At 47.2% G+C, this 23,744-nt stretch overlaps 2 protein-coding genes across 2 annotated transcripts; one reads left to right on the plus strand and one right to left on the minus strand.

The window, feature by feature from the left end:
• Positions 1-13,716: 13,716 nt before the first annotated feature.
• LOC109731801 (MEIOTIC F-BOX protein MOF-like) lies at positions 13,717-15,425 on the minus strand. Its single transcript, XM_020290972.4, has 3 exons — positions 14,440-15,425; positions 14,164-14,322; positions 13,717-14,079 (listed from the first exon to the last, which is right to left on the minus strand). The coding sequence occupies exons 1-3, from the start codon at positions 15,328-15,330 to the stop codon at positions 13,978-13,980; spliced, it is 1,152 nt and encodes a 383-aa protein (XP_020146561.1). The 5' UTR covers positions 15,331-15,425; the 3' UTR covers positions 13,717-13,977.
• A 1,497-nt stretch (positions 15,426-16,922) lies between these two features.
• LOC109731814 (uncharacterized) lies at positions 16,923-20,302 on the plus strand. The gene is made up of 3 exons (XM_020290991.3): positions 16,923-17,108; positions 17,287-17,452; positions 19,853-20,302. The coding sequence occupies exons 1-3, from the start codon at positions 17,027-17,029 to the stop codon at positions 20,106-20,108; spliced, it is 504 nt and encodes a 167-aa protein (XP_020146580.1). The 5' UTR covers positions 16,923-17,026; the 3' UTR covers positions 20,109-20,302.
• Positions 20,303-23,744: the final 3,442 nt, after the last annotated feature.

Below are 23,744 nucleotides of genomic sequence, written 5' to 3' on the forward strand. Positions count from 1 at the left end.
GGGGCCTTTAGTCCCGGTTCGAGCCACGAACCGGGACCAATGAGGTGGCTATATATACCCCCTCGCCGGCGAGCAGAACACTCAACACTGCTCTATTTTTTGTGGCCGGCGAGGGGGGAGCTTTGTGGTGCTCTAGCTCACCTCCTATGCACATGAGGTGTTCGATGAAATGCCCGAGCCACTAGTTAAGCTCTCTCCTCTCGAAACTCGACCTCCGAGCTCCATTTTCCCCGAGATTTGTCTAGGTTTAGCGGTCCGTCACGTCCCGTCCCCGTCTTCACCGCCGTCGATCGCCCGCGCCGATCTCGTCGCCGGCACCATCGTGGTGAGCCTCTTGTTCTTATCTTCTTTCTGAAAGAAAAAATATTCTTACTTTAGATAGATACTTGTCTAATTTTCTTACTTTTATTATTGCTTGTTATTATATAGTGCGATGGTTTTGGTATCCGCCCCCGTCGGCCCTCGTCCTGTCTATGATTCGGATGTGGTATATATTATCTTTTTATAACTATTTGGTTCATTTATTGTTTATGACAATTATGCCGACCAATGTGACATAGATTTTATTTATGTAGGAGGTAGTTGAACCGGAGATTCCAACCGACCCTATTGTCGAGAGGTGAAATTTAGTTGAAGAAGAAAACAATTACTTAAAGGGAAAAATAAAAAAATTGAGGAGGAGAAGATGATATTGGAGTTGCATGTTGCGGATGTCGTCGATAATCACAAGCTCAAGATGGATGCAATGCGGTTGAAGATTAGAAAGATTAGAAAATATGCCGTTCATACCGAGGCTTGGTATCATTATGCCGTTGGATCAATTGTTAACTTGGTTGTGATTATGATCGCATTTGTTGTTGCATTGAAAGGTTTTACATAGTTTTAATGTATGGTTTAACTAGATGCTCTGGAGAGCTATATGTTGTTCAATGAGAACTATGTATGTACTTTGTTTTTAATGTGATGATGAACTTCTATTAATTTGGTCATTTATCTATCCATGTGAATCTGTAATGGTTTTTGACACACATAATTATATATAATGCACGCAGTGCATCTAGTTTTTGTCGTAACCCTCTCAACTTTTTTGCACATGCTATGTGGGTGAAATGATGATACCATGCCAACTTTCAACCTTTTCAGAGTTCATTTGAAATGCTTTTGAATTTCAGGGTCTTATAGCTCAAAAAATCAGTAAATGCATGAAAAATAACAAATGAAGTCAGAAAGGGTTGAAAATTGATGATGTGGCTGTGAATGGTACATTTTGAACACACAAAAAGTCTGGAGTTCAAATAAGTTCAAAAAAATGAAATCCCTTTGTAACAGATGAGTTTCCCTATGAAATCGTGATACTTCGAAAGAGATTGTCCGTTTTGTACACAAAATGCATCTAGTTTTTGCCATAACCCTCTCAACTTTTTTGCACATGCTATGTGAGTGAATGATGATACCATGCCAACTTTCAACCTTTTCAGAGTTCATTTGAAATGCTTTTGAATTTCAGGGTCTTATAGCTCAAAAAAAATCAGTAAATGCATTGAAAATAACAAATGAAGTCAGAAAGGGTTGAAAATTGATGATGTGGCTTTGAATGGTGCATTTTGAACACACAAAAAGTCTGGAGTTCAAATAAGTTCAAAAAAATGACATATCAGCGGAGAAGCAGCGCAGCAAGGGACGTTCGTTCCAGATAGAGAGAACGATGAGCTCACAATGGCCCTCGGGAATCCTGAGCACCCTGGACGGACACGAGGCACGCCAGGCTCCGTTCTGTAGAAGGTTGGGTTTTCGAACACAGGCGGTTACAAATGCCAGGAGAGGAGGAAGAAAGTGGAGTAGACCCAACTGCAGGCGCTGCACGCAAGGGTACAAGCGATAGAGGAACGAGAAGCCGCTCGCAGCAAGCGACCTGCCAAAGCTACCCCCGAAGCTACCCCGCCATCTCAGCGGAGAAGCAGCGTGGCTTCCACCGAGCTGCTTCAGCTGGAGCCTGTCTTCACGGCTCCTGCTAGCTACCCCGTGGATGCTATCATGGAGTCTCAACATTGCCACCTTATGACGCAATGGCAGAACTTCAAAGTCAAGGCGATTGTCGGCTCTGTTCGACCTCCTGAACCCGGCGCAACTTTTCACTGCCATCCAATTCTAGAAGGATATGCTAGGGTGACGGTGGACGAAATAACGGAGGGATTTAAGGACCTCGATCTTGACCACCCTACCGGTGAAGGGGAGACTCGGCTGCGTTCTGCTCTGAAGACTCCATGCCTATGGCGGAAGGAGCTCATCAACCTTCCGAACTGGACGCCTCCGCCTCCTCCTCCTCCTCCTCCTCCGGCAAGTCAGTGTAGGGGATCGTAGCAGAACTTTAAAATTTTCTACGCATCACCAAGATCCATCTATGGAGTTTACTAGCAACGAGAAGGAAGGAGTGCATCTACATACCCTTGTAGATCGCGAGCGGAAGCGTTCAAGTGAACGGGGTTGATGGAGTCGTACTCTTCGTGATCCAAATCACCGATGACCGAGCGCCGAACGGACGGCACCTCCGCATTCAACACACGTATGGAGCAGCGAAGTCTCCTCCTTCTTGATCCAGCAAGGGGGAAGGAGAGGTTGATGGAGATCCAGCAGCACGACGGCGTGGTGGTGGAAGTAGCGGGGATCCCGGCAGGGCTTCGCCAAGCGCAAGCGGGAGGGAGAGGTGTCACGGGAGGGAGAGGGAGGCGCCAGGGGCTAGGTTACTGCTGCCCTCCCTCCCCCCCACTATATATAGGGGTCCTGGGGGGGCGCCGGCCCCCTGCAGATCCCATCTGAGGGGGGGGGCGGCCAAGGGGGTGGCTTGCCCCCCAAGCCAAGTGGGGCGCCCCCACCCCCAGGGTTTCCAACCCTAGGCGCAGGGGAGGCCCAAGGGGGGCGCACCAGCCCACCAGTGGCTGGTTCCCCTCCCCACTTCAGCCCATGGGGCCCTCCGGGACAGGTGGCCCTACCCGGTGGACCCCGGGACCCTTCCGGTGGTCCCGGTACAATACCGATAACCCCCGAAACTTTCCCGGTGGCCGAAACTGGACTTCCTATATATAATTCTTCACCTCCGGACCATTCCGGAACTCCTCGTGACGTCCGGGATCTCATCCTGGACTCCGAACAACTTTCGGGTTTCCGCATACTAATATCTCTACAACCCTAGCGTCACGGAACCTTAAGTGTGTAGACCCTACGGGTTCGGGAGACATGCAGACATGACCGAGACGACTCTCCGGTCAATAACCAACAGCGGGATCTGGATACCCATGTTGGCTCCCACATGTTCCACGATGATCTCATCGGATGAACCACGATGTCGAGGATTCAATCAATCCCGTATACAATTCCCTTTGTCAATCGGTACGTTACTTGCCCGAGATTCGATCGTCGGTATCCCAATACCTCGTTCAATCTTGTTACCGGCAAGTCACTTTACTCGTACCGTAATGCATGATCCCGTGACCAGACACTTGGTCACACTGAGCTCATTATGATGATGCATTACCGATTGGGCCCAGAGATACCTCTCCATCATACGGAGTGACAAATCCCAGTCTCGATCCGTGCCAACCCAACAGACACTTTCGGAGATACCCGTAGTGCACCTTTATAGTCACCCAGTTACGTTGTGACGTTTGGTACACCGAAAGCACTCCTACAGTATCCGGGAGTTGCACGATCTCATGGTCTAAGGAAATGATACTTGACATTGGAAAAGCTCTAGCAAACGAACTACACGATCTTTGTGCTATGCTTAGGATTGGGTCTTGTCCATCACATCATTCTCCTAATGATGTGATCCCGTTATCAATGACATCCAATGTCCATAGTCAGGAAACCATGACTATCTGTTGATCAACGAGCTAGTCAACTAGAGGCTCACTAGGGACATGTTGTGGTCTATGTATTCACACATGTATTACGATTTCCGGATAACACAATTATAGCATGAACAATAGACAATTATCATGAACAAGGAAATATAATAATAACCATTTTATTATTGCCTCTAGGGCATATTTCCAACAGTCTCCCACTTGCACTAGAGTCAATAATCTAGTTACATTGTGATGAATCAAACACCCATAGAGTTCTGGTGTTGATCCTGTTTTGCTCTAGGGAGAGGTTTAGTCAACGGATCTGCTACATTCAGGTCCGTATGTACTTTACAAATGTCTATGTCTCCATTTTGAACACTTTCACGAATGGAGTTGAAGCGACGCTTGATATGCCTGGTCTTCCTGTGAAACCTGGGCTCCTTGGCAAGGGCAATAGCTCCAGTGTTGTCACAGAAGAGAGTCATCGGGCCCGACGCATTGGGAATCACCCCTAGGTCGGTAATGAACTCCTACATCCAGATTGCTTCTTGCGCTGCCTCTGAGGCCGCCATGTACTCCGCTTCACATGTAGATCCCGCCACGACGCTTTGCTTGCAACTGCACCAGCTTACTGCCCCTCCATTCAAAATATACACGTATCCGGTTTGTGACTTCGAGTCATCCAGATCTGTGTCGAAGCTAGCGTCGACGTAACCCTTTACGACGAGCTCTTCATCACCTCCATAAACGAGAAACATATCCTTAGTCCTCTTCAGGTACTTCAGGATATTCTTGACCGTTGTCCAGTGTTCCATGCCGGGATTACTTTGGTACCTTCCTACCAAACTTACGGCAAGGTTTACATCAGGTCTGGTACACAGCATAGCATACATAATAGACCCTATGGCTGAGGCATAGGGGATGACACTCATCTTTTCTCTATCTTCTGCCGTGGTCGGGCATTGAGCCGTGCTCAATTGCACACCTTGCAATACAGGCAAGAACCCCTTCTTGGACTGATCCAAATTGAACTTCTTCAATATCTTGTCAAGGTACGTACTCTGTGAAAGACCAATGAGGCGTCTTGATCTATCTCTATAGATCTTGATGCCTAATATATAAGCAGCTTCTCCAAGGTCCTTCATTGAAAAACACTTATTCAAGTAGGCCATTATACTTTCCAAGAATTCTATATCATTTCCCATCAATAGTATGTCATCCACATATAATAATAGAAATGCTACAGAGCTCCCACTCACTTTCTTGTAAACACAGGCTTCTCCATAAGTCTGTGTAAACCCAAACGCTTTGATCATCTCATCAAATCGAATGTTCCAACTCCGAGATGCTTGCACCAGCCCATAGATGGAGCGCTGGAGCTTGCATACCTTGTTAGCATTCTTAGGATCGACAAAACCTTCCGGCTGCATCATATACAATTCTTCCTTAAGAAAGCCGTTAAGGAATGCCGTTTTGACGTCCATTTGCCATATCTCATAATCACATAATGCTGCAATTGCTAACATGATTCGGACGGACTTCAGCTTCGCTACGGGTGAGAAAGTCTCATCGTAGTCAACCCCTTGAACTTGTCGATAACCCTTAGTGACAAGTCGAGCCTTATAGATGGTCACATTACCATCCGCGTCTGTCTTCTTCTTAAAGATCCATTTATTTTCTATGGCTCGCCGATCATCGGGCAAGTCAGTCAAAGTCCATACTTCATTTTCATACATGGATCCTATCTCGGATTTCTTGGCTTCTAGCCATTTGTCGGAATCCGGGCCCGCCATCGCTTCTTCATAGTTCGAAGGTTCACCGTTGTCTAACAACATGATTTCCATGACAGGGTTGCCGTACCACTATGGTGCAGAACGTGTCCTTGTGGACCTACGAAGTTCAGCAGTAACTTGATCTGAAGCTTCATGATCATCATCATTAACTTCCTCCCCAGTCGGTGCAGGCACCACAGGAACATCTTCCCCCGCTGCGCTACTTTCCGGTTCGGAAGGGGTGACTATCACCTCATCAAGTTCCACTTTCCTCCCACTCACTTCTTTCGAGAGAAACTCTTTCTCCAGAAAGGACCCATTCTTGGCAACAAAGATCTTGCCTTAGGATCTGAGGTAGAAGGTATACCCAATGGTTTCCTTAGGGTATCCTATGAAGACGCATTTTTCCGACTTGGGTTCGAGCTTTTCAGGTTGAAGTTTCTTGACATAAGCATCGCATCCCCAAACTTTTAGAAATGACAGCTTAGGTTTCTTCCCAAACCATAATTCATACGGTGTCGTCTCAATGGATTTCGACGGAGCCCTATTTAAAGTGAATGCGGCAGTCTCTAAAGCATAGCCCCAAAATGAGAGCGGTAGATCGGTAAGAGACATCATAGATCGCACCATATCCAATAGAGTGCGATTACGACGTTCAGACACACCATTTCACTGAGGTGTTCCAGGCGGCGTGAGTTGTGAAACTATTCCACATTTCCTTAAGTGTGTGCCAAATTCGTGACTTAAATATTCCCCTCCATGATCTGATCGTAGGAACTTTATTTTTCTGTCACGTTGATTCTCAACCTCACTCTGAAATTCCTTGAACTTTTCAAAGGTCTCAGACTTGTGTTTCATTAGGTAGACATACCCATATCTACTCAAGTCATCAGTGAGAGTGAGAACATAACGATATCCTCCGCGAGCCTCAACACTCATTGGACCGCACACATCAGTATGTATGATTTCCAATAAGTTGGTTGCTCGCTCCATTGTTCCGGAGAACGGAGTCTTGGTCATCTTACCCATGAGGCATGGTTCGCACGTGTCAAATAATTCGTAATCAAGAGACTCCAAAAGTCCATCTGCATGGAGCTTCTTCATGCGTTTGACACCAATGTGACCAAGGCGGCAGTGCCACAAGTATGTGGGACTATCGTTATCAACTTTACATCTTTTGGTATTCACACTATGAATATGTGTAACATCACGTTCGAGATTCATTAAGAATAAACCATTGACCAGCGGGGCATGACCATAAAACATATCTCTCATATAAATAGAACAACCATTATTCTCGGATTTAAATGAGTAGCCATCTCGAATTAAACGAGATCCTGATACAATGTTCATGCTCAAAGCTGGCACTAAATAACAATTGTTGAGGTTTAAAACTAATCCCATAGGTAAATGTAGAGGCAGCGTGCCAACGGCGATCACATCGACCTTGGAACCATTCCCGACGCGCATCGTCACCTCGTCCTTCGCCAGTCTCTGCTTATTCCGCAGCTCCTGTTTTGAGTTACAAATATGAGCAACCGCACCGGTATCAAATACCCAGGAGCTACTACGAGTACTGGTAAGGTACACATCAATTACATGTATATCACATATACCTTTGGTGTTGCCGGCCTTCTTGTCCGCTAAGTATTTGGAGCAGTTCCGCTTCCAGTGACCACTTCCCTTGCAATAAAAGCACTCAGTCTCAGGCTTGGGTCCATTCTTTGACTTCTTCCCGGCAACTGGCTTACCGGGCGCGGCAACTCCCTTGCCGTCCTTCTTGAATTTCTTCTTACCCTTGCCTTTCTTGAACTTAGTGGTTTTATTCACCATCAACACTTGATGTTCCTTTTTGATCTCCACCTCCGCTGATTTCAGCATTGAATATACCTCAAGAATGGTCTTTTCCATCCCCTGCATATTGAAGTTCATCACAAAGCTCTTGTAGCTTGGTGGAAGCGACTGAAGGATTCTGTCAATGATCGCGTCATCCGGGAGATTAACTCCCAGCTGAGACAAGCGGTTGTGTAACCCAGACATTTTGAGTATGTGCTCACTGACAGAACTATTTTCCTCCATTTTACAACTGAAGAACTTGTCGGAGACTTCATATCTCTCGACCCGGGCATGAGCTTGGAAAACCATTTTCAGCTCTTCGAACATCTCATCTGCTCCATGTTTCTCAAAACGCTTTTGGAGCCCCGGTTCTAAGCTGTAAAGCATGCCGCACTGAACGAGGGAGTAATCATCAGCACGTGATTGCCAAGCGTTCATAACGTCTTGGTTCTCTGGGATGGGTGCTTCACCTAGCGGTGCTTCTAGGACATAATCTTTCTTGGCAGCTATGAGGATGATCCTCAGGTTCCGGACCCAGTCCGTATAGTTGCTGCCATCATCTTTCAGCTTGGTTTTCTCTAGGAACGCGTTGAAGTTGAGGGCAACGTGGGCCATTTGATCTACAAGACATATTGTAAAGATTTTAGACTAAATTCATGATAATTAAGTTCATCTAATCAAATTATTCAATGAACTCCCAATCAGATAGACATCCCTCTAGTCATCTAAGTGAAACATGATCCGAGTCAACTAGGCCGTGTCCGATCATCACATGAGACGGACTAGTCAAGATCGGTGAATATCTTCATGTTGATCGTATCTTCTATACGACTCATGCTCGACCTTTCGGTCTTCCGTGTTCCGAGGCCATGTCTGTACATGCTAGGCTCGTCAAGTCAACCTAAGTGTATTGCGTGTGTTCCAAGGCCATGTCTGTACATGCTAGGCTCGTCAACACCCGTTGTATATGAATGTTAGAATCTATCACACCCGATCATCACGTGGTGCTTCGAAACAACGAACCTTCGCAACGGTGCACAGTTAGGGGGAACACTTTCTTGAAATTATTATAAGGGATCATCTTACTTACTACCGTCGTACTAAGCAAATAAGATGTAAAACATGATAAACATCACATGCAATCAAATAGTGACATGATATGGCCAATATCATTTTCCTCCTTTGATCTCCATCTTCGGGGCGCCATGATCATCTTCGTCACCGGCATGACACCATGATCTCCATCATCATGATCTCCATCATCATTTCTTCATGAAGTTGTCACGCCAACGATTACTTCTACTTCTATGGCTAACGCGTTTAGCAATAAAGTAAAGTAATTTACATGGCGTTATTCAATGACACGCAGGTCATACAAAAAATAAAGACAACTCCTATGGCTCCTGCCGGTTGTCATACTCATCGACATGCAAGTCGTGATTCCTATTACAAGAATATGATCAATCTCATACATCACATATATCATTCATCACATCTTCTGGCCATATCACATCACAAGGCACATGCTGCAAAAACAAGTTAGACGTCCTCTAATTGTTGTTGCAAGTTTTTACGTGGCTTCTATAGGTTTCTAGCAAGAACGTTTCTTACCTACGTAAAACCACAACGTGATATGCCAATTTCTATTTACCCTTCATAAGGACCCTTTTCATCGAATCCGTTCCGACTAAAGTGGGAGAGACAGACACCCGCTAGCCACCTTATGCAACTAGTGCATGTCAGTCGGTGGAACCTGTCTCACGTAAGCATACGTGTAAGGTCGGTCCGGGCCGCTTCATCCCACAATACCGCCGAAACAAGATAAGACTAGTAGTGGCAAGACAAATTGACAACATCTACGCCCACAACTGCTTTGTGTTCTACTCGTGCATAGAAACTACGCATAGGCCTGGCTCTGATACCACTGTAGGGGATCGTAGCAGAACTTTAAAATTTTCTACGCATGACCAAGATCCATCTATGGAGTTTACTAGCAACGAGAAGGAAGGAGTGCATCTACATACCCTTGTAGATCGCGAGCGGAAGCGTTCAAGTGAACGGGGTTGATGGAGTCGTACTCGTCGTGATCCAAATCACCGATGACCGGGCGCCGAACGGACGGCGTTCAACACACGTACGGAGCAGCGATGTCTCCTCCTTCTTGATCCAGCAAGGGGGGAGGAGAGGTTAATGGAGATCCAGCAGCACGACGACGTGGTGGTGGAAGTAGCGGGGATCCCGGCAGGGCTTCGCCAAGCGCAAGCGGGAGGGAGGCGCCAGGGGCTAGGTTACTGCTGCCCTCCCTCCCCCCACTATATATAGGGGTCCTGGGGGGGCGCCGGCCCCCTGGAGATCCCATCTGAGGGGGCGGCGGCCAAGGGGGTGGCTTGCCTCCCAAGCCAAGTGGGCCCCCCCACCCCCAGGGTTTCCAACCCTAGGCGCAGGGGAGGCCCAAGGGGGGCGCACCAGCCCACCAGTGGCTGGTTCCCCTCCCCGCTTCAGCCCATGGGGCCCTCCGGGACAGGTGGCCCCACCCGGTGGACCCCGGGACCCTTCCGGTGGTCCCGGTACAATACCGATAACCCCCGAAACTTTCCCGATGGCCGAAACTGGACTTCCTATATATAATTCTTCACCTCCGGACCATTCCGGAACTCCTCGCGACGTCCGGGATCTCATCCGGGACTCCGAACAACTTTTGGGTTTCCGCATACTAATATCTCTACAACCCTAGCGTCACCGAACCTTAAGTGTGTAGACCCTACGGGTTCGGGAGACATGCAGACATGACCGAGACGACTCTCCGGTCAATAACCAACAGCGGGATCTGGATACCCATGTTGGCTCCCACATGTTCCACGATGATCTCATCGGATGAACCACGATGTCGAGGATTCAATCAATCCCGTATACAATTCCCTTTGTCAATCGGTACGTTACTTGCCCGAGATTCGATCGTCGGTATCCCAATACCTCATTCAATCTCGTTACCGGCAAGTCACTTTACTCGTACCGTAATGCATGATCCCGTGACCAGACACTTGGTCACATTGAGCTCATTATGATGATGCATTACCGAGTGGGCCCAGAGATACCTCTCCATCATACGGAGTGACAAATCCCAGTCTCGATCCGTGCCAACCCAACAGACACTTTCGGAGATACCCGTAGTGCACCTTTATAGTCACCCAGTTACATTGTGACGTTTGGTACACCGAAAGCACTCCTACAGTATCCGGGAGTTGCATGATCTCATGGTCTAAGGAAATGATACTTGACATTGGAAAAGCTCTAGCAAACGAACTACACGATCTTTGTGCTATGCTTAGGATTGGGTCTTGTCCATCACATCATTCTCCTAATGATGTGATCCCGTTATCAATGACATTCAATGTCCATAGTCAGGAAACCATGACTATCTGTTGATCAACGAGCTAGTCAACTAGAGGCTCACTAGGGACATGTTGTGGTCTATGTATTCACACATGTATTACGATTTCCGGATAACACAATTATAGCATGAACAATAGACAATTATCATGAATAAGGAAATATAATAATAACCATTTTATTATTGCCTCTAGGGCATATTTCCAACAGTCAGGGCACTCCGCCTCCTCCTTCAGCAAGTGATCAGGGCACTCAACCTCCTTCTCCGGTGCGTGGCGGCACTCCGCCTGCGCCGACGCGCCCGAGCAGCCAGCCTCCTCCTTCTCCGCCTCGTCAGCAAGGGTGGAAGAGACCCGCCCCCGCTCTGGCTGCTCCGGCGCGTCGTAGTCCTTCTCCTCCGCCTCGTAAGCAAGGAAAGAAGACAGCCGCAGCCGCTCCGTCTGCTCCGGCGTCTAGCAGTACAGCCAGAGGCAGGAGGCAATACAGATTTGGTCCATCTCTCAAGCCTCTAGAGAAGTTACCATAAGAGATGACCGTGGAGGAAAACAAGAAGATCGTGGAAGCCGAAGTGAGGGACTACTTTCAAGCGGTGAAAGCAAAGAAACATCCACCTCCGGAGGAGAAGATAGATCCGGTGAAAGCGAAGCGTACTATCGATGCCTTGAAGTGAGCACCACCTTCTCCGCCGCAATCCAACTATGATTGCATTATTCAAAGGTCATATATCGAAGCGGAGCGGTCGGGAAGTACTATCAGTGATCAAAGGTTAGCAGAACGACGAGCTAGGAAAAAAATTGCCCAGCTCGGCGAACAAGCGAACCAATCGTGCCCCCCGCTCAAGGTGTCTAGCGATATCGTCGCTAATCATCCGAAGATTTTGCCCAATACCAATCTTGGAGATTACCTGCCCGACGATGTACATTATGATTTCTTGGAGGTGGACGAACACAAATACCATTACAGGAAGCCTCTCGTCAAAGATGAAAGATCTCTAACAACGATGATGTGAAGATTCCATGATTGGTACATGAAAACCTGTAGAGAGTCTGGGGGGTGAATACTTTGACGCTGAGAGTTAAAGAGGAGCATGACCTCGTTGGAATTGATCTGTTGTCCGTTCCATTTGAGGAGTTCTTCCAGTTTTCAATCAAAAGGCCCTCGATAAATTAACGGTCACTTGCTACTTCTGTCATTAAGTCTCTATATATAGCTCAGCTCTTTCATTGCATGTATATATAATTACCCTCACTATATTATGCAGATTGAAAATCGCCGAATTGAAGAAAAGACAAATCGGTAATATTGAGTTCATTAACACAAATCTCATAGATCAATTTACGGTTGAATTTCAAGCCAAAGATACCGAGGCCAACTTGCTACGATCGTTGGTAATAAATCAAAACAAAGATATAATACTCTTTCCTTACAACTTCAAGTGAGTGTTACTGTCTTGTGCATATTCGGTTTTCCTTATTAGTCGAGGTTATAGTAATGTAATTGATGAGTTATGCATGCGTGCGCAGGTTCCACTATATTCTCCTAGAGATTAAGCTTGAGCAGGGACTAGTAACCGTCTTAGACTCGAGATGAAAAGATCCCCAGGAGTATGCGGACATGACTGAAATGCTCGAGAAGTAAGTTAAATCGATCATTATCGCACCATATCGGCAACTTTGTTCACTTCCTGATATCAAGTAATTGTTTTCTTTGTCTGGCAGAGTTTGGAAAAAATTCACCGCAAAAGCTCCGGGATTGCCGGTGAAGCTGCGATTTAGACACCCGAAAGTAAGTACTACTAGCTAGTTCCGCACATCTCCTAGTGATTCAAGCGCTAGTTTCATCAATACCATTTAGCATGCTTGCTTATCAGTTTGATTGACCTCTATTTCTTGTAAAGTGGTTGTGGAGGGAAGCTGGGAATAATTACTGTGGATACTACGTTTGCGAGTCCATCCGCCACACGACCTGTGAGCGGGGCTACTCTAAAAAACAATATGAAGTGCGTAAGCAATAATATTCACAATTTTATTTTATTACCATCATTTGTGTTGAGTTTCATTAATTCATATATATGTATTGACCCCCTTCTTCAAATTAATAGATGTTTCAGATGCGGGATGAACTCCTAGCACCAGATCGCATGCGAGCAATTCAAGAGGAATTGGCGGCATTCTTTCTTGACCACGTGATCAATAAAGACGGAGAATACCATGTGGACCCTGAGTTCATATATAATTAGGGGATTATATTGTAAGAGATCTTATATTGTATATATGTAGCTAGTAGCGTCGGATAGATATAGGAAAATTTGTTGTTCGACCAATCTCTCGGAGAAGGAGAGGTCGATATCACTTCTCTCTGTATGCATATGTTCATGACGATATTCTGTACTTAATGGTTTCCTTCATTTGCTTACTAGCTAGCGTGTCGAGTCATCTCTATACGTATAGTACGTAGCATCGACCAAGCACGGAGATACGAGAGGACACTTCTCTCTATTAATTAGCTAGCTAACACAATATATGAAACACCTAAATTAACCCCCCAAAACCCCCTAAACCCACCCTCTTTCAAAAAAAAACCTCAGCTCCTGCCAGCTGCTGACGCGTGGATGCCTTTTGGCCCAGTTGGTGCTACCGACCGGGACCAAAGGCCCTCCTCCTGCCTGGGCTCACCGCAGAGGCCACGTGGAGGCCCATTTGTCCCGATTGGTGTAAGAACCGGGACTAAAGGTATAAAGCTTTAGTACCGAACCTTTAGTCCCGGTTCCCCAACCGGGACAAATGGGCCTTACGAACCGGGACAAATGGCCCTTTTTCTACTAGTGATCCTGTGAGAGTAATAGCCAACTTTATTATATGAGTGAATATATATGATGTCTTTAGATGACATCGCAAATATCATTTTGAGTATTATTAGTCATAGTCATGCTCTTACAAATCCTCGGGGCAGAGAGAAAGCAGATGATAGCAATGTTATCTGCAGGAGTTTTTCTTGGTTTCCTGTAACCTATTTGAATACAAGCATGCTTGTGTTTGAATTAAATAGAACATTTATTTGATCAACGCCCACGTCCCTTCATTGTTGCTTAGCAAATGCCGGTCTTCTGGACGTTCTTCAATCCCAGCAAAAGCTCAATGATCCACCTGTTGAAGATCGCCCTCCTTGTGACAGTTGATCTCCCTAAACTTGAGGTTCAGACACATCTTCTTCGACTCGGTCCAATCTTGCGGAAGCTTTAATTTAAGTTGAAAGTATTAATGATCCGTGCAAGCTTAACTGTTATTTCAAGTTGGAAGTAAGGGGAGATATCTAAGTACCTTGCAATTCTGCAGAGTAAGTTTCTCGAGGTTGGGAGCATTGTTCAGAAACAACTCTAGCATGTTGTATACTTCACCGGTCAAGTCGCACTCGTCCAAGAGCAATGTAGTCAGGTTATGAAATTTTGGCAAATCTTGATGTCCTCGCTTCATCCTAATCTGAAACAGAGAGGAACTCAGTGTCATAAAAAATTGCTTTCTTCCTCCCCGTGTGTCTGTACTGCATGAAAGATAAGCCAAGGAAAAAGAGAAGCTCTCGTCGGCCATAGAACGCACCTTCTCTAGCGCCAGGAAGCCGGAGAGCTCTAATCTTGTCACGTTATAGAGATTGCAGAGAAGCTGGTATTCGTCGGCCCTGCCGACCCACCGTCTCGTGGAACGGACCGATGCCTCGACGAGCGACGGCGTCCGGAACACCCATATGCCCTGGAACTCGAGGACCAGACGTAGAGAAGTAAGGGCAGGAGCGTCGACGAGCGGGGGAGCACGTTGCTTCATATCCCCTCTCCTCCAGCAACGGTCCATGACCAGCTTCTTCAGCGTGGGACTGGTCACCACCTCCCCAAAACCAATGGCGCAGCTGGTGAACTCGACGTGCTCCAGCTGAGGGCACACGGAGTCGCCGAGGCCGCCGCTGTGTAGGATCCCGGTGAGGCGCGCCGTCTTGAGGCGGCTTAGATCGGAGCGGAAGCCCATGAGACGCAGGTCGACGGTTATGTCGTAACTGCTCTGGATCTCGAGCGCGGCGGGACGGTAGCGGTCGAGGCAGCCGTGAACCCACTCCAGCCACTTGATGTGGAGCGGCAGCCTCCTGCGGCTGGCCTGCAGATGGTCGACGACGTGCAGGCGGAGCGAGTCCAGGTCCAGGGGCAGGCCGTCGCCGCCGTCGCGGCGGTCCAACTCCAGCAGGAGGAGGCTGTCCGCGAAGTCGTCGAACCTTGCCCACTCCTCGAGCTCCACCGATCTGCTGCTCCTGCCGTCGTGGTCGGTCGACGCTGCTTCGAACTCCCGCTGGTCGATGTCGAGGGACAGGCACAGAGCACCACGCCAGACGTGGCGCCACCGCCGCGACAGAGCCGTCGTCTGCAAGACCTGCCTGGCTCCCAGGGAGGAGAGGATGCCCTGGAGCAGGCAGTCCGGCAACTTGCTCAGCCTGTCCGGCGCCATGGCAAGGCAAACCGGCCCCTTGCCCTGGGGAGTTGATCGGATCGGCGGACGACGAGGTTTGTTTGTATCTTCCGATCCGCACGCTCCACGCGGACAGGACGTTTCTGTTTACAACTTGTCATTAGGGATAGGGAAGTGTTAAAAATCTGGCGTGACAAATCGAACGCCTTGGACGGCAAATTATGTTGTCCTCAGGATTTGTCAGGCTTGCTGGAGAAAATTGATATCCTCGCGGCAACATAATTTGGTGTCACGAATGTTCGATTTGCCATTTACCTAAAAATCCGACGTTCGATTTGCAGCGAAATCTAACAAAATAATATCTCATATTATCCTATGAATAAGTCTAGTTTGACTTGTATTTTCATTTTGCATAAAGCATTGGATTTATATTAAAAACTTAATTCGACTCAAATTCGAGGTATGTAGCATAAAGGTATCAACTGTTCGCATTTGATTCTAAGACTCGTGCAATGTATTCCTATATTTTGAATCCATTGATGCATCTTTTAGGATTTGTCAAAAATCAGATACCTACAAAATTCATAGGTGGGCACAATTATAAGTAATAATTAATGCTCTAAATTTTGAAACTTCAATATTTTGGAAAAAGAGATTCAAAAAATATTTGAAATGTTGGATTCAAAGTTTGCACAAAGTATGAAATTCAGTTAATTTTGAAATGTATTTCAGTTAATTTCAATAATAATTCAATATATATTTTATAGAAGTTTCAAATGCATTTGTCATGATTCAGTAATATTTTAATATACTTTACAATAGTTTTGAAATTCATTTCAAAAATTTCAAATGCTTTTGCGATGCGTTTGGACCATGACACGACACTATTGTAATACATTCCGTAATAGTTTCAAATGCATCTGAACATTTTCGAGTTGAAGCTGCATTTGAATCTATTGCGAAATGTATTGAAATTACTTTATCATTACTGAAATTAAATGAAATGCTTTTTAAATTAACTGAAAAATTACTTTGTGAAAAATTGAACTCAGCCAGTTTTTAAGAATCTAATTATAATGTCGCCTTAAGCAGTAACTATGGAACCCCATAATGGCCTAGCCACTAGCATGACACATTAACTATTACATTATTCCAAAAAATCCAAAAAACTATTTTCATTTTAAAATGTCATCAAAACTAATTTTAAGAAAAACTAGGAGTAAGGGTAAAGCCAAATCACCAGGGAATATCACACAACCAATATTTTCTTTCTGATTTTGCAGGTCTCTTTGATAATACAAAAATATTTATATGAAAACATTGCATGTACTTTGACTATGAATATTCATATATTTTGAAGAAAAAGTTTCTGCATGTGGGAAAAATGCACGTATTTTTTAAGAAAAATTGAATCGAGTTGTTCACGCATGTTAGAATATATGTCAATGTAATTCTAAAATTATTTATTTATTTTCTAAAAAAGAACAATAAATTTGAAAAAAAAACAAAAGCAAAACAGGAAAAAAGACAGCAAACGAAAGGAACACGTTACCGGCCCGGCCCACCAGTGTTTGGGCGGCGTGTCTAAGGCGGCATATACTAGGATTTGCCGCCTACGCTGCTGCTCGGTCTCCGCAGGCCGCATCCTCTTAGATAGAGAAGAAAAGGAGAAGAGGAAAGAGCGAGAGGGCTGGAAAGAAGTAAAGGGAGACTGCGCCGAGGAGTAGGAGGATTCATGGAGCCCGAGGCCTCCAAGCAGGGGGAGAAGCAGCCGATGGAGGCGGAGGCCGGAGATCCAGCAGATCCCCGCGACCTAGGTAACTTGCCCAATCCCCCCGTTTTTCCGCTGTAAATCCCCAATCCGGCAACCCCACATCGCTCAAAAGAACCAGGCTCCTGCAATCTGGCGAGATGCAGCGCATGCTCATGATGTTCTAACAAGTGCTCTCAATTAATTGTACTGATTTGCCAAAAAAATTGTTTAATTTGGTGCAGTGTCCAGCGACGATGAGATAGACTACTCCGTGGAGCCCGAGTTCTACGACCCCACCATAGACGATGTTGATGACCGCTGGGCGCACAAGCAGAGGAAAGGACGGACTTCTGACGCCGTGCTCAGCTGCCCCGCGTGTTTCACTACCTTGTGCCTCGATTCCCAGAGGTAATCCACTTGATGCTTCACATTGGGTCTCGTCTCAGAGACTACAGGGGGGTCTTGGACTATAAGATGCCTTTACATGGTTTTGACTTTTATCATGGTTCAAAGAAACTATAAGGCTTTGCAGCGATACTTTTTCCTAATGGTAAAGGTTGCATTTTTTACGAAAATACTAACGCCCACCCGCGTGACAATCTTGCATCTCGCCCACACGCATGGATCAACGTCCGTTTATGTTTGCATGAATCTTGGCATGCTTTGCCAGATTTTTTATGCCACGTAGGACTGGACTGGTGTGTGGGCATTCATCCGGTCGCCCACACGTCCGTTTTCACCACGCGGAGGGGCTGGTGTGTGGGCGTTTAGCAGTTCGCCCACACGCCAGTTTTCACGCACGCAGAGGGGCTGGTGTGTGGGCGTTTATCAGTTCGCCCACACGCCCGTCTCCTCTCCCACACCCAAAGCTGTCAGTTGCCATGTGTTTTGCAGGTTACATGCCAACTGCCCTAGTGTGCTTGTAAGCAGATGACAACTCTCTCTTTACCCGAACATGTTATTTTGCCATGTCTTTTTTGTAGTGCTACATGGCAACTGCCTAGTGTTAGTAGGTGACAACTCCTAAAGTTTTCAAATCATGGCAACTATAGTAGACCAGACCATACATGGCAACAGCTGCAGTTGTCCAAAAATGGCATCTGGCACTTGACCTGAGATGGCAACCGCAGTTGAGCAACCATGACAACTGTAGTTGTCAGACATGGCAACTGTAGTTCAACAACATGGCAACTGTAGTTGTCAGACATGGCAACTGTAGTTCAACAACATGGCAGCTGCAGTTAAACGAACATGGAAGAGGGTCCGGACCATGGCAACTGTGGGGACGCGTGGTGACTGTCACGCGGGGCGTGCGGGACCTTGAGGTAGGAGGCCGGACGTACGGGCGTGTGGGCGTTATCTATTTTGCCCACACGTAGGTGTGTAGGAGGGACCGCGAGGCAGAAGACCGGGCGTGTGGGCATTACTTGTTTTGCCCACACGTAGACGTGTGGACTGGTTCTCTTAGATACCACACGAAACGTGTGTCCAGACCCCTTAACGCCCACACGTGTGGGCGTTATCGGGACCCTTTTTTTAAAGGTGAAGACGGAGCAAGTTATATCTCAATATCTGTTAGAAGTACTATCCCTTGTGATTGTGCTGTGACTGCCTCTGTCAACATTTATAGGATAATGGCCTTGATTTGATAAATTCATGGAGAAGTTTAAGTGATACTGATTCTATAATCATGTTTAGCAAAATTGGCGTGTGTTAATACCTTTAGGAATATATGTGAGTAAGTATTTTTCAGAGCCTCCCGCATCTCTGCGTCATACTGATCAAGTAGCTGTAAGAAATAATGAAATCTTGGCATGGTTTATTTGTCTGGGATAAATGTGTACAGCTCATTGTTCCTACACATTTCATTTCTTAATTTGGTTTTGCTTATGTGAGAGGTAACCACTGTTTTAAACTAGCATGGGGAATCTATCTTTGTAAGCTTATTCTGTTTTTTTTTTCTCGAATATGCACGAGTGTGCATATCATACTATAGAAGGGGGGGGGGGGGGGGGGGGGTAAAGAAACCCAAAAGTCTACAATTGGTGCGACAACACTGTGAGCCTTAGCTCCAACTCCCACACACCGTAAGCTTATTCTGTGATGAAATGTTAACTGCATCATTCTTAATTGTGCCTGTTCATTTCCTCAGCTATGAATATGAAAATGTACAATTTGTTTTTACTGAACTCTTAATCTGGTTTGTTTGAAAATGAATGAGAATCCCACAAGTGCAATATTCTGGAGGCCTAATTTAGTACAATTTGTTTGGTGTGTGTTGTGAAGTCTGAAACATGAAAATATCTGATTAATTGTTGTATGTTGTGAAGTCTGTGATATGATTATCTCTATAAACATTACGATGTTGTTTTGCTTTGCACAATGCTCGTAAATAGCTTGCTTTGCACAAGATAACACAACTAACCGTGATATATACATTTTGGCCTCCCGGCTCAGATATGTGCTGTGTTGTACCGAGTCCAGCATGGTTACGTTCTTAGAGCAAGTCCTCTTGCCACCCATCATGTAATTGTCTGTTTCCCATGCCTTGTACACTTACACTATATCCCCGCAGAAAAAAAAAACATGTACACCAGATAAAGTTGTCACTGTACTGCACGGCTCCTTGAGGATTCAATCGAAGCTTTCACTTCAGAACCCTGAATGCTTTAAATATTCTCAATTATCTGTCTTTCTGATTGTTCACCTTTATATTGGTACTGCTGACAATAGATTTTACAATGCTTAAATTGGTATTTTATACGAACACCAATACTAAAATTGTGGATGGTTTTGTCTGATGTTCAGGCACGAAAAGTATGTAAACCAGTACCGTGCAATGTTTGTGTGCAACTGCAAGGTCAAGACTGATCAGATTCTACGTGAGGGGAAAGGAAAAAGGAAGAATCGGAAAGTAACGGCTGTTGATTCTACTACACCAGAAGTTGCAAGCAAGGGGCCAGTTTATCACCCTGTTTGTTGTGAGATCTGCTCAACTGAGGTTGGAGTGTTTGATGAAGATGAAGTTTACCACTTCTTTAATGTCATTCCTAGTAACTCATGAACCTTCTGATGTTGTGAGAATAGTTCTCGTAGTGCTGTTTTTTGTCAATCTAGAGCTGATGTGGTAGTATGTGAATTATTTTTTCTTTTCATGATATCAAGACAAAGTTAAACCTGCCGTCCTTCATGGAAATTATATTCTGGCATCATGGATTTGGATTATCTGAAATAATAGAATTTTCAGAGGGGAAGAAACATCCTTGCAAAAATGGAAGCAAGTGGATAAACATGAATTGCATATGGTAGCTTATAGGCTTGAAAAGCAGCATGTTAGAGCATCTACAGCCGTTGCCCCCCCCCCCCCCCCCCCAGAGGAGGCGCTAAAAATCGGCCCCTGGGGCCGCACCGGCGCAAACCGCGTGCTGGGGATGTAATGCTCCCCAGTCGCTGCGCCCACGTTTCTTTTTTTTTGAAAAATAAAATCCGGCACAAACAAGGCGCAAATTCAACCAAACTTCGGCGAGTTCATAACATATTTAAAATATTTTACAAAAGAAGAAAAAAAACTACTACGCCCGCCGCCGCCCGACGCCCTTGAAGCTCTACATGCCGAGGAGCCTGTAGAACTGCGTGTAGTCGCCGCCGTCCTTGCTGCACCCCTTCCCAGGTTGGCGCGGCGGGTTGGACGGTCCGGGGGCGTCCTCGTCCTCGTCGCTGTCGAGGATCACCACGCCGTTCTCGTCCTCGCGCCCACGCTTGCGGGCGGCTATCTCCTCCAGGGCTCGGCGCTACCGGACCATCTCGTCGCTGAGGTAGTCATCTCGCGCCCACATTAGGGCGTCCTCGTCGAAGAAGCCGCGCCGGACTATGGCCTCGTACTCCGCGGGGAGGCCGGGCTCCGCCTTCAGCCTGACGAGGACGAGGCGGCCAGAGGTGGGGGAGGAGTCGGCGATGCGGACGCCGGAGCTGCGGGTGCGCTGGCTGACCGCGTGTCCTGGAGCTCCGGCTTGAGGGGTGGAGGCAGGGAGAGCCGGACGAGCGGCCGGACGAGTAGGAGGATGCCCCCGGGTCCATGTGTCTCGGCGTCCACGAGCTCCCACGCCAGCGGGAGAAGGACGGGGGAGCGGGGTACTCCAGCCTGGGCGTGTTGCCGCCCTCGATGTACTCGAGGACGGCCTCCAGCGTGCGGCCGGGCACGCCCACCATCGGCGGCGGCCTTCGGAGTTGAGCCTTCCGGAGGGCACGACGCCGTTGGTGGCCTCGAGCTGCTCGGCGTGGCGGCGACGGAAGTAGGGCTCCCACGGCGGGCTGTCGGGGGCGTACCTCGGACCTTCCCTCGCCACCTGCGGCAGAGAGGCGCAGATACACGCGATCTCCGCACGCCGCGCCGCCCCGGTGGGCGGCGGTGGCACCGGGACCCCTCCGGCGCTGATCCTCGGGCACCCGCATGTCCGGCGGGACCGGGTACTCGGCCTCATAGAGGAGCCGAGCTTCGTCCTCGTGAAGGTGGCGGCGGCCGAAGCCGTTCACCCCCGCGCCATCGCCTGGAAAGCGCTCGGCCATGGTTGAACTGGAAACGGCGAGAAGAGAGGGAGGAACGAGGGCGTCGGCGGTGGAGAGTCTGTGCGTCACCGGCGCGCTGGGGGCGGCTTATATAGGCGGGCGAGGGACGCGCGTCGTCCCGTCTTCACTGCGCCGCCCGTGAGGCATCAATGGAGGAGGCTGACCGACGCGGCAGCGCGCGGCAGCTTTGGCATTGATTCCGCCGCGGGAACCGAGGCGATGAGGACGACGAAGCGGTGAGAAGAGCCGAGTCGCTGCCAAGGAGGGCCCGCCGATTTTCACGCCAAAAACGATTCGGCCGGCGCCCCCAAGCACCCCCCCCCAACGCGTCGGGTTCGGCCTAGGTCTGCCGGCGCCAATTTCGGCCCGAGCCGACGAAAAAGGGCCTTTGGGGGCGTGACTGGCCGATTTTTCGACGCCGGCGGACGAAAAATCGCCTGGGGAGCCTTGTTGGGGGCGCGGCTGGAGATGCTCTTACTATCTTCAAGTCATGGCTTATAAGGAATATGTACATTTCTTCAAAGGAGGGAGATGTTTTTCTAGAATGACCTATAACTGTGTTCAAACTCAACAAAAATTACAAGTACAATGCTTTAGATTATAGATCTGAGAAATCAGATAGCAACTCTTGTAACAAAGAACTACTTCCTTTGATCCATATTACTTGTCGCTAGAAAGAGTACAAAGAATTTTTTTCAGAAACATGTTCTCCATGATATCAATCTTTGCAACACAAAATACGGCCAAGGCTTTAGTAAAGTGAACTACAGCCAAACCAGAACAGCGACAATGCCACTCGTACACCTGCACATACTTCACTACATTCATGTATTTCAGAAATCCTCTTGAGTCGCCCATCCAAAAGGATGAAAAGCCATAATCCTTGAACATACTTGGGCCGGGGATGTTCCTCCAGAGATAGATGTTGTCGGACTACAAGATCCTCACCAAAACGCTAAAGAAGGACTCCAAACTCCAAAGTCACAATGAACTACACCAACAAAAGCGACAGAAATCTCTAGCACAAATTCATCAGATCCATATGAAGAAGTATATGAGGACATAAACCTAACAGTTTTGCTAAAGCACATCTAAACCTAAAACATAATTGGACACACTAAACCTGCGGAGATACAAACTATCTGGCTTTGTAAGTTCAGATTCAAAATCATGTACTTTCATGCTTACGTTGACACAATCAAGGACAAGGCCGTCGAAACTTGCTTCATCATGTAGGAGTACTTTATTTTTGAGGGAATTACTTCATCATCTACATTTTTTGAGGGATTACTTCACCACCCACTTTCATGTACGGTAGTAGCATCCATCCCACATATCGCGGAAAAAAGGTGGTCTCTCACGACCACGCCACCCTGCCTTGGGCTGTGGACAATCAAGGCAGCCATGTCGAACAAGGTTTTCTTTAAGGGTTTGTCTACGGCTCAGTCGACTAAGACTTCGCTGACGTCATCACATATAGATTAGGCCTGTTAACTAGCTCTATTTCTGCTGGGTTGAATCGGCTTAGCACTTAGGCTTATTTCATTTTACTTGTTTGTTTGTTTGTTATTTTGGGCTGGGCTGCTCACTTTTTTTGTTGTCATTAGGCCGGGCCCTTTTCTTTCTTTTTCTTCGGAGGTCACGGACGTACGGTGCCACCCGTACATATGCCCACGTACAGATGTATGTGCATGCAGATGGATGGATATGGGTCTGTAGAGTGTACTATACGTGATTAGCATGTCTACACGTGTGTCATCTTGTCACATATGTACGTATGTGTGTCACTAGGAGTACGCGTGTCATTTGACTCGCCCGCCTCCTCTTTCGGCGCACCCTCTCACAGAACAAAAAAAGTCCAGTTGCGATCGGGTTAAAACATGCAATTGCGGTCGGGTGCGGCACTTGCAGTTGTGGGGCTGTTGTCGGGCTTGCAAGTGGCCCGCCTCATCTCCCGGCGCCCACTCTGACAAAACGAAAGTCGAGTTACAACTATGTTGGGGGACATGCAGTTGCGGTCAGGTGCGGCACTTGTAGTTGCGGGGCTGTTGTCGGGCTTGCAACTAGCCCGCCTTCTCTCCCGGCGCCCACTCTGACAAAACAAAAGTCGAGTTGCAACCATGTTGGGGGACAT

The sequence above is a fragment of the Aegilops tauschii genome, chromosome 6, assembly GCF_002575655.3.
Source record: "Aegilops tauschii subsp. strangulata cultivar AL8/78 chromosome 6, Aet v6.0, whole genome shotgun sequence".
Taxonomy (NCBI): domain Eukaryota; kingdom Viridiplantae; phylum Streptophyta; class Magnoliopsida; order Poales; family Poaceae; genus Aegilops; species Aegilops tauschii.

Coding starts and splice junctions, on each gene's coding strand:
- LOC109731801 (XM_020290972.4), bottom strand. CDS start 15,330: ATGGCGCCGGACAGGCTGAGCAAGTTGCCGGACTGCCTGCTCCAGGGC. Junction 14,323..14,439: donor GCTTCCTGGCGCTAGAGAAG/GTGCGTTCTATG, acceptor TCTCTGTTTCAG/ATTAGGATGAAGCGAGGACA. Junction 14,080..14,163: donor TTACTCTGCAGAATTGCAAG/GTACTTAGATAT, acceptor CTTAAATTAAAG/CTTCCGCAAGATTGGACCGA.
- LOC109731814 (XM_020290991.3), top strand. CDS start 17,027: ATGGAGCCCGAGGCCTCCAAGCAGGGGGAGAAGCAGCCGATGGAGGCG. Junction 17,109..17,286: donor AGCAGATCCCCGCGACCTAG/GTAACTTGCCCA, acceptor AATTTGGTGCAG/TGTCCAGCGACGATGAGATA. Junction 17,453..19,852: donor TTGTGCCTCGATTCCCAGAG/GTAATCCACTTG, acceptor TCTGATGTTCAG/GCACGAAAAGTATGTAAACC.